The sequence below is a fragment of the Phoxinus phoxinus genome (assembly GCF_949152265.1).
Source record: "Phoxinus phoxinus genome assembly, chromosome: 4".
NCBI lineage: Eukaryota > Metazoa > Chordata > Actinopteri > Cypriniformes > Leuciscidae > Phoxinus > Phoxinus phoxinus.
The window spans coordinates 25,551,413-25,562,315 of record NC_136879.1 but is presented as its reverse complement, the minus strand read 5'-3'; the positions used below and the strand labels follow the sequence as shown (position 1 = coordinate 25,562,315).

At 36.2% G+C, this 10,903-nt stretch overlaps 1 protein-coding gene across 1 annotated transcript; it reads right to left on the bottom strand.

Moving 5' to 3' along the window:
• Positions 1-7,525, bottom strand: tsku (tsukushi small leucine rich proteoglycan homolog). The gene is given in 3 exon segments (XM_079610646.1): positions 1-1,777; positions 7,332-7,343; positions 7,346-7,525. Coding segments are annotated over 3 exon segments (1,101 nt in total). The 5' UTR covers positions 7,385-7,525; the 3' UTR covers positions 1-727.
• Between the last annotated feature and the right edge of the window lie 3,378 nt (positions 7,526-10,903).

Genomic DNA, 10,903 nt, shown 5'->3' with positions numbered 1-10,903 from the left:
TAAAGTTGATTAACTTTTATTAGGAGTATAGTTTTGAACAAACATAAAACACCATCTTAAAACATCAAAAGTGCAAAATTTCAGAGCAACATCATGTAAACGTCTGTGATGACGACTCTGGAATTATTAAGAGAATTCATTAACGTTACATTTCCCTCAAACGTCAGACTGAGTGATAGAACATTTTGTAGTTTGTAAATCATATTTTAGGTTCAGTATTAGGAAAACATTTCACTGCTAAAGTAATAAATTACATTAAAATGCCAAATTTGTAAAAACTGTAAGGCTTCTATGGTCTTCCGAGTGTATCATATAGGGGGCATCTAAACATTAGAAATGTTTTGTTCCAGAATAGTGTTAAATAAATGACACCGTAAGGCACCATGACTTCTAAATTGACCTACTGTTGTTTGAATACACAACTTATGACACTTTAAGACCATTTGTGTTAAAAAACAAAATAAACATCACATTAGAACTGACGTAACACTTCAAATCTCAGGTGACATTAAGTAGAAGAACAGAAATGTGATAAATAAAGTGCAAAGGCCATTGTTATGTACTGTCTCGGTGTTAAAATATGATCACCTGTAAAAACACCTGTAAAATAGCTGACCTTAGTTGGCATAGTATGTGCAAATACGATGCAATCTTGAATTAGAAAATATAAAAGAGATACTAATAAGGCACAGAGATGAGAAAACGAGTCTTTCCTGGCACTTCAGGCTCATAAGATCATTCCTGCATTGTCGCAGGTAAGTATATCATTGGGTTTTGCCAGTCCGATCTGTCTGTGAAACTGTCCTTGCTTGTGTGTCTTCCAGCAATGCACGTTTGACCCTAGAGTTATACTCTTTATGCTTGGCATCTGGGTAAAGACGGTCCTTGATAATGGTGTGACAGCAGTATTGGACAAATGGAGCTCTTGTAAAGAGACGAGTCCGCTAAATACATCTGGGCTCAACGTCTTGAGCCGGCTGTTGTTTGATAAGTCTAAGACCTGCAGGTTCCCCAAACCCCTGAAAGCACCTGGTTGAATCAAGGTCAGGTCAGACAGGCCGCTGAGAGACAGGTGAACCAGTTCTGTCATCGAATCAAAGGCCCCTGCGTCAACACTGGAGATGAGGTTCCCGTCCAGGTTGAGATACTGAAGCGGGATTCCGTTAAGCGTTGGGACCGTCTTCAATCGGTTCCCTGTAAGCACAAGACTCTTGATGTACAGCGGATGGCCAGGCGTCCTCCTGGTAATGGAGGTCAGAAGGTTTCGCGACAGGTCCACCATGATTGGTTTATCCTGTGCCCTGGTGGTGAAGAGATCAAGGCTGAACTCTTTGAATTGGTTTTCACTCAGGTCTAGCTCAACGAGAGGGAGTCCAGTGAAGCAGCCATCGCCAAGACCCTCAAGAGCGTTGTTGCTCAAGTCCAACGTCTCCAGATAACGAAGTTTAGAGAATGCTTTGGGACTGACATGTGCTATGACATTGCTGCTTAGGTCCAGACTGACCAAGGTGGTGTAACCCGGTCCGGAGAGCATCGAATCGCTGATGGACGTGATGGAGTTTAAGGACAGGTCGAGATGGGAGGTGTCCAGAGGGATGGGGACAGGAGCGTTCCCGGGGCCGATCCCGCTGCAGTCCACTTTGGTCAGGCTGAAACTGTCGAAGAGGCCGAAGCTCTCCACCTCACAACGGCACTGCGGATGGCAGTTCTTCACTGCTCCCATGACAGCCAGGCCAAGCACAGAGAAGAGGAGACACAGCAATGTGGCCATGGTGAGCTATAAACCCAAAAACACACATTAAAGGGTTTCATTTTATAGCCATGAATGTCCCAAAACACATTATCACATTAACTTCAAGCATCACCACAAATCATTCTCAAGAAAATCGACTGAATGTAAAAGAGGGTCTTGCATGGCATATGTTATCAGCAAAACTGAACTAGACTCCACTTCACAGGGGCCTTTGAGAGGTTTGAAGAAATCAGAAGTCACTCATTTACATGTGTTAATTCTGTACACCGACGTAGCCAATCATTTACAGCTGTACGTACATGCTTGTGACTCTGGGTCTGTTTATTCATCCTTTCCACGAAAAACATAAATATTCAAGCTTCTCTTCTAGTGCAACTTGATGAGCCATAATTTTTCTGCACTTTCTCAAAGGATTTGAACTAGTTCTTATGATCAAAGAGCCTATTAAATTTGACTTTTTCAATTACAGTGACAACTTGTCATGATTACAAGGGAGCGAGGCTTTTCTCATGGAGAATTTAAGAGCTGTTAGCACATCATTTAGTTAAAGAATATACATGAAACTCTTTCATGCTTTAATATATGCAAACCAGTATTATTAGCAATGATTAAGTCCAAATAATTATTGTATATGCCATATCTATATTACCAGGTCTACTTGTGAAATAAATAAAACAAATGGAAAGTCAAAATGCATGTCTAAATATCTAATGATAATTTACCGTCCTAATGTAATTCAGTTTGAAAGTAAAATAAGAATATAAAAAATATTAATGTTTATGATAGTCTCTCATACTCACAGAAAAAATGGCAATATGTTAAATATTATTACAATTCAAAATAGCCTAACCATTTTCTATTTTAAAATATTTTAAAATGTAATTTATTCCTGAATTTTCAGCATCATTACTCCATTCTTCAGTCACATGATCCTTCAGAAATCATTCTGATATGCTGATTTGCTAATCAAGAAACATTGTTTATTATTATCAATGTTGAAAACGGTCTTAATATTTAGAAGGTGCTGTATGTAACTTTTTCACTCTACAGACCTAAATATATTGCTTATGCTTTCATATTGAATAATTTGAATTACACATGTAAATACTTTAAACTGATTACTAAAAAAAGTGCAAAATAAGATCAATCTACACAAAAATATCTGAATCTTGCTTACATGTTTTCATGAAGTACGCAGGAGACTCTCTGTGTGTCTAATAGGTGGAGATGTTCTCTATGACTCCAGCTAAAATCTATAAACGCTCTGCCACGCTCTACTTAGGACTTTTGTTGACTGACCACGCTACCATGTGCTCTTTGTTTAACTATTTGACATGAACTTAAACCCTGTTTCAACACTCTACAAAGTTACCGCTGAATCTGGGCATGGGTTAATAACCTCATTACAAAACAGGTCGAAAGAGACTTGAGAATGAAGCAGCAAAAATGACTGAACATGAATTCATCTGTATGATTGTGTACTGCTATAGATAACGATTAACAGAATCAGCACGCTAGGTAAACGGTTACCTCTTATGTAATTAATTGCATAATAGGTACAATAAAAACACTAAGTTACAGAGTGCAGTGCACACTTACAACTATTCAGTGACTTATAACTGTGTTTTTTTTATCTTTTTACTATAACAATAGCAGACATGCTATGAGAAAATGGTACCAAAAAAGAAAAAAAGTATTTGTGACAATGTAACTGTAAACACTGTAAAGTGCTGCACTTACAGGTGAAACTCGGAAAATTTGAATATCGTGCAAAAGTTCATTTATTTCAGTAATTTAACTTAAAAGGTGAAACTAATATATTATAGACTCATTACATGCAAAGTGCATTTCAAGCCTTTATTTGTTATAATTTTGATGATTATGGCTTAAAAACCTTTTCACAATATTCTAATTTTGAATTTTGGGTTTTCATAAGCTGTAAGCCATAATCATCAAAATTATAACAAATAAAGGCTTGAAATATCTCACTTTGTATGCAATGAGTGTATATAATCTAGCCTATTCGTTTCACCTTTTAAGTTGAATTACTGAAATAAATGAACTTTTGCATAATATTCAAATTTTTCGAGTTTCACCTGTATACTTGATGAATCTGCTTAAAGGGTTGGTTCACCCTAAAATGAAAATTAGCCTAAGTCATCCTTTACTATCCTAATTATGTAGGCTATGCCGTTCTTTCTTTTTCTAGCCACAAAAGAAGAATAAAAATAAAAAATGTCCCACTCATGCTCATCCATATAATGTCAGTGAATAGAGACACCATCAGGCTTTAAAAAAAAGAAAAGACAAAAAAGTATCACAGAATGGTCCCATGTGACAAGTGCCATATATTCCAAGTGTTCTGGTGGTATACAAAAGGGTTTCCGGCTACAAACGTTTCGGTCACATGTGACCTTTCTCAGTGGTCAACTTGGCATTGAGAAAGCTCACATGAGACTGAAACTTTTGCCATTAAAGCAGTGGTTTTATCTCACAATTTTTGTCTTTTTCTTCATTGATCGAGTGTGGTTGCTACTTACTGCCATTATATGGATGATGAGTGTGAGTGGGACATTTTTAAATAGATTTCTCCTTTTTGTGGTCCGAAAAAGAACGATTGGCAATGATGATAAAATTTTCATTTTATGGTGATCTACCCCTTTAAATAGGAGTATTTGTTAGGGATATAGACACAGACTTGTAACTTTAAAAGAAATCATGCCTGTTCTACTCTCTTCTTAGGAGTTAGGACATGAGGTGAAAGCACTGAAAACCAGTTTCAGCCCCTTTATTTATTAATTTTGTATTTGGTAATGATTACACACTAACTTTAGAACATTCCAAATGAATGGAATTTGGAGGCATGGAATTCTTCTGTCAGTGAAGAGACATCTGCCTGTGTTCCAGGGGTTATGAACTCTCCAGGTGTGGTACACTGTTAAGTCCCTCCCTAGAATGCCTGAAGTCTAAGTGGAATGTATTTTAAGAGCAATCACTGTCAGTGGTTAACAGCTACATATTTAATAGGGGTGTAACGATACCTTCATTTCACAATTCGATATATATCACGATACTGAACTCACGATACGATATTATTGCGATACTCCCAAGACATATGATAAAAGGTTAACAAAAAATGTACTGTTGATTAAAATGCTAACTTTGATATTACATTGTGGGTTTAAATGAACAGGTTTGGACTTGGTGCTTGTAATTCAAAGACAATGGTGACACCAGAATAAAAATATTCATGATTCTGAAGCTGACCATTATTATACATTATAATCAACATTATATAGTAGTTTAATGTAGTACTGACACTAAAACTCTGAAAACATGATTTTTTTCTTATACAGTAATTTCTATTTTGGGTGAACTATCCACGATACATATTGTCACTATCCACGATACGTATTGTTGCATTTTTGTATTGTATATTGTATATTGTGGCACCCCTAATATTTAAACAATTTATCTTTCTCCCCTTTTAGTGAGACTGTGAGGCTCACCCATAGAGTCTACATGAAACCGGTCTAGTATCAAAACGCATATTTTAAAGTAATAATAATAATAATACATTTTATTTAAAAGGCGCCTTTCTGACACTCAAGGTCACCGTACAGGCATACATAAAGTTACAATAAACAAATAATAAAATTATACCAAAAATAGATTAAAATCAATTTAAAATCAAGTATAATTACAGATGAGTGCGCCTATTATGTGCGCCTATAAAGTGCGCCTATTATGCTATTTTAAAGGTTCCTAGTTTTGATTTGAAGGTCTCCTACAACTGGTTTACAAGCATCAAATGGCCAAAAACATCCAAGGATTCAGTCTCTCTAAATCCCGCCTTTCCGCGAGCTTCCTCTGCTCTGATTGGCCAGACGGCCTAGTCTGTTGTGATTGGTCTACAGCTTGCAGCGCGTGTCTAAACAAAAACGCCCATTCGCATGACTGAACTTCCATTCCGGAGGCTTCCTAAAGCCAAAAGATTGTTTACACTTTAAAGATAGTAACGATGGCGTCGGTTTTACCAATCAATCCGAGCGCGTTCGAGGGCGCATCAAAGTAGACGTTGTTCTCGGGCAGCCAATGAAGACCATAGGCAGGCATGCAAATGTGTTACCTTGTTACATATGGATGTCACGAAAGTGAGACTGGAATTTCTGACGACTCGTTTAGGCGGTACAGAGTCAATTCTTTCTTTTGGAGGACAAAATAACTTTATTTGTCGTGCACTTCCAACTTTGCAGACCGTTTACATTCACAGACAGCTATATGAAAAGGTACGCGTAATAGGTACATGAAAGGAAATATATAAAAAAAATCATAATAGGGGCACTTTAAACTTAATTTATCTTTCCTGGAGTTTACATAGGAAAAAGAAAACTTCAGTACAAAAGAACTAAAGTTGGTTCTTAACCAATTTAATTAGCAGACTGCAGACATCCTAATCCAATAAAGCTGAAAGAATGCAGTACTTAAAGGGGGGGGTCAGATTTATTGGGAGCCTAGTGTCTCAAACCACTCAGTAATACAACTTTTGTATGCCAGGTAGCCTACTTTTTGTGATGCCAACAGCAGCACATAACCTTTGAATTAGAGACGAGCATCAAAGTGTTCAACATTGTTATGGTTGTTGACTACAGTCCAGTTGACATAATGCAGGTTGCCACCCATATCCTAGAAAGCGCACTTCACTGCACAGCATTATCTCAATTTTATGCAATATAGCACTCTTAATCAAAGAGAATTTAAAACAATATCTAAATAGAATATGTTGATTTTCTTGTACTATTATTAATGGGTTGCAAATGCAATAATGAACAGGTAAAGTTGGATTGCTGTTTCAATCAGGCCAACTGACAAATGGCACCATTTGGTGGGTCTCTAAAGAGTAGTACTTAATCATGCTAATGCCACTTCCTTCAACAGGAAACAACAATCACTCAGTTGTGTGTAGGCATTCATTCAAGTGAGAAACAGAGCAATTTAAGTTCAATTGCAAATAACCTTGCAAACATATCGACATTTTTACATAAATGTTCGCCATCATCATCATTAATCGTGAATATCATGTTTTATTTTTGTAGCTTAATACATTTTATAAAAAGTAAAACAATATTTATTTTTAAAAATCTTCCGAAATTTCTAATAAAACACACCCATCTGTTAATTTACCGGATTGGGTTTGATTCAAAGTCTAGTGACTGCCTAACGTTACCTTGACAGCATTTTGGGTATAACGTTGTCTAGGAAGCCAGCTCACAAAGTTTTGAGACGCAGCCAAAATCTCTGCTTTGATGGTTGGACTCACATCTGTGCTCAGTTAAAAATACAAACTTTGTAACTTAACAGCTTGACAATGCTCAACAAACGTGTGCTTGTCACGATAACAGAATGCATAAATATATGCTATCTAGGCTTTTTCATTGTCCTTGTCTCTTCATCGCGCAAACTATCGGAGATTAAGGAATCCGCGTACATTTCGATTTTGTTAAGTAACGTTAAAAAAGACAACACGCGTCGCTTGTGAAAAACAGGAGAAAACTTTTTTCTTTTTCGTAAAACTTACCATGTGCCGCGAGACTCGTCTGTCGGTGAGATTTTACTTTTCCAGGCCAACATCGGAAAATACTTTAGTTTTAGTCATTGTCATATCCAGAGCTTTTTGTAGTGTGGCTAATGAACACGTCTGCGGTAATGTCTGGGTTCGTGACTTTGTCGATCTTTCTGCTATAGAGTAGGCTACAGACTCGCCACAGAAGATGAAGCAATAAAAAGCCACCGCAAGCAGAGTCTCGTCTAGAGTTTCACTCACTGATGATGATAATCCGCGCCCACCAACGTCTGAACGCGACGAGCTTCAACAGCGCCCTCTAGCGGCGATCATTTACTACTACAACCACACAACATTTACATACTGTAGACCTAACACTAGGGCGTCAAATCTTTTCTGATTCCGGGTAGGCTACTTCTGAATGTTTTTTTTTTTATTCTTACATTAAAATAAATAAATAAAGGCGTTCACTCCGTCACTGTACTGAAGCCAAAGCAAATCATTATAATATTATTTATATAAGTAAAAACTCCCAAGAACAGCACATTGGGGTTTTATTTTTCACAGTTAAAAATTAGGGTTGTCAACAACAATCATGATTAATCTTGTATTTTCCCATCAGTAATAATATTAAATTCAATAAATGTTTAAAAATTCCTGAGCTAAAATGTTAACTTTGACAGCCCTTTCACTTTTTTATTTTTTTATTTATCAAATAAAACACACTTCAGTCTATTTTATTATTGATACATTCATATTAACATATGTGACCCTAGACCACAAAACCAGTCTTGTGGGTATTTTTTTTTAATGGAGAGCTTTCCATTGATGTATGGTTTGTTAGGATATGACAATATTTGGCAGAGATACAACTATTGAAAATCTGAGGGTGCCAAAAAATCGCCTTTTTTTTGGAAAATAAAAAAAATAAAATCGCCTTTAAAGTTGCTCATTTATGTTGGCGATTTTGCAGCATCCACTCACAAAAATACATTCTGATATATTTAATGTAGGAAATTAACAAAATATCTTCATGGATCATGATCTTTACTTAATATCCTAATGATTGTAGCATAAAATAAAAATCTATAATTTTGACCCACAATGTTTTGTTGGCTATTGCCACAAATATACCTGTGTGAATTATGACTGGTTTTGTGGTCCAGGGTCACATATAACCTCAAGATACCTCATTAATTATACAGTGTTGAAGGTTACCATTATACAACCTGAGATTAAATTACACACATAAAAATAAAAGTTCTTTATCAGCATTGATGGATGGAACCTTTAACATCTCTTGAAGCTTTTCATTGCACAAAAAGTTTATGGTTAAAAAAATGGTTCTTCTGACATTGATGTGAAAAACTACTGAATTTAAGGAATAAAAAAGCTTATAAGATGCATGTAATATTATTTGTATTAATATTATTACTTGTTCATGACTTTCCAGTGGATTTATGCCACAAAGAAAACCATTTACTTGTTGGAATTCTTAACAAAGCCTCTTGTATTCTTTCTGCAGAGTCTCTAAACAGATTGATGATGAAGAAGTGAAATAAAGAGAAGGAGTGGAAGAAGCAAATGAAGAGGACTACAATGATAATACAGGATCTGAAGTATAGTTTTATATTTTATAAAACAAACTTAAAATCAACTTCTAATCTACACGTTTTTTTCCTCCACTAGATGGCGGTACATTAAAACAAAAACAATAGTCTTTGAGACGCCTTCATTTCAATGAGAGTAAAACCTCTATAAAATATTATGAATTGTAACACAAATATTAGAAAGTATAGTATATGAAGTGCATCTTCAACAGTGTTTAATCAATTATGGCTACCTAGCCAACCCTATTCAAATATAAATAGATAAATCAATACAAACCCAGTAAATGTTTGAAAGGCCGAGACACTTTGGTTTGTTTCCTTTACTGAGTGCTGCAGATTGCTGTATTATTATTACCTGTAAGTGCTTTGGGCTGTGGTTGCTGAGTTTGCATCATCCGTTTCTGGTTGTAGGGCAGAGGTGTCAAGGAGGTGTAACTTTTAAGAAGCTCAGAGGCTTATTGGATATGGGTCAGCGCATCTCTCTCGTCGTCGTCCTCCTCTCTCTCTCTCTCTCTCTCTCTCTCTCTCTCTCTCTCTCTCTCTCTCTCTCTCTCTCTCTCTCTCTCTCTCTCACTGCACAAATCGCCAGAAAATCTCTACAGTAACCTGAAGGCAAACGTACACAGCACAGGCCTGCATCGATGCCCAGGTGCATTAAGCTCCTCAAGCAAATCAGAAATCCCAAAAGTCACATGATCAATCAGAAAGTCAAGACTAATGCAAGCTTTTCAGCAGATGTTTCTCCAATGTGAAACAATGATGTAGCCTAATACTGACCACGCAGTAAAACAGCATTCGTCCTGTAAATGTTTGTCCTTACCTGTGCTCGTATATCTCTAAACCATAAACATGATGCTAATAGTCTAAATGAGCTCAGAGAGACCTCAGATGTGTTCTCAAAACACAAGGTTTAACTGACGCAGGCAAATGTAAGAGAACTCTAGGGATCGTCCAAGGGAGCGCCCTTCGTTAACTTTAATTACCCAATACACCTTGTGCAAATTCAATTGAAGTGGGCCTATCACAACTACACCAAACAAATGGCTAATTACACTGCATAAACGCTCATACGCCACGGGGTTTCCATGGAGAGAGGTGGGCTAGACCTTGCTCAACCTTAAATATGAACTTTAAATATGAAAGATGAGAGCTCAGAAACTTAAATACAATGTTTTTGTACATTTTAATTCTTGAAAAAAGAAATAGCAGTTTGGCATAAAGTTTCACTTTTGTTTCTTAAAAAAATTAGCAATGAAGGTGTTTTATAATATGAATATTTGAAGCTTTTGTCTGCCAAAAAAAAACATGAAGAAAACACACACACACACACACACACACACACACACACACACACACACACACACACACACACACACACACACACACACACACACACACCTATCTATCTATCTATCTATCTATCTATCTATCTATCTATCTATCTATCTATCTATCTATCTATCTATCTATGCCATGGTATTCATAAATAATGATAATAACAGTGAATACAAGGCATGTTTTTAATAATAAAAACATTTTTGAAAACTTATTTGAACATATTTTATTGTTTTGAACAATACAAAATTACTTTGTATTGTTATAATTCCCATATTTTCCTAAATCCTTACACTAGTTTTTAAACGATTTCTACCTTTTACCACGAATATAAAATATACATTAATGTCAAATAAAATGTAGGCCTATGTTGAAAATCACATGGAGTTATATGATTGGTTCAGTGCACTAATTATTTTCGGCGCATCAAAATGTCTTCGTCTTCGTTAACGCTTGTGATGAATGTACACCATAAAGTGCATTAACAACAATATTTCAATATCAATTTGTCTTATAAAGGTAACTAATTGATTTCATGGCTAGCTCAGTCAGTAGTAAAGGTGGCGGGTCTGAAGCGTTATAACGTAGGCTATGTGTCTGCAATCCTCTTATTTTGTCCCTGACCAAGTATGGATTAGATTC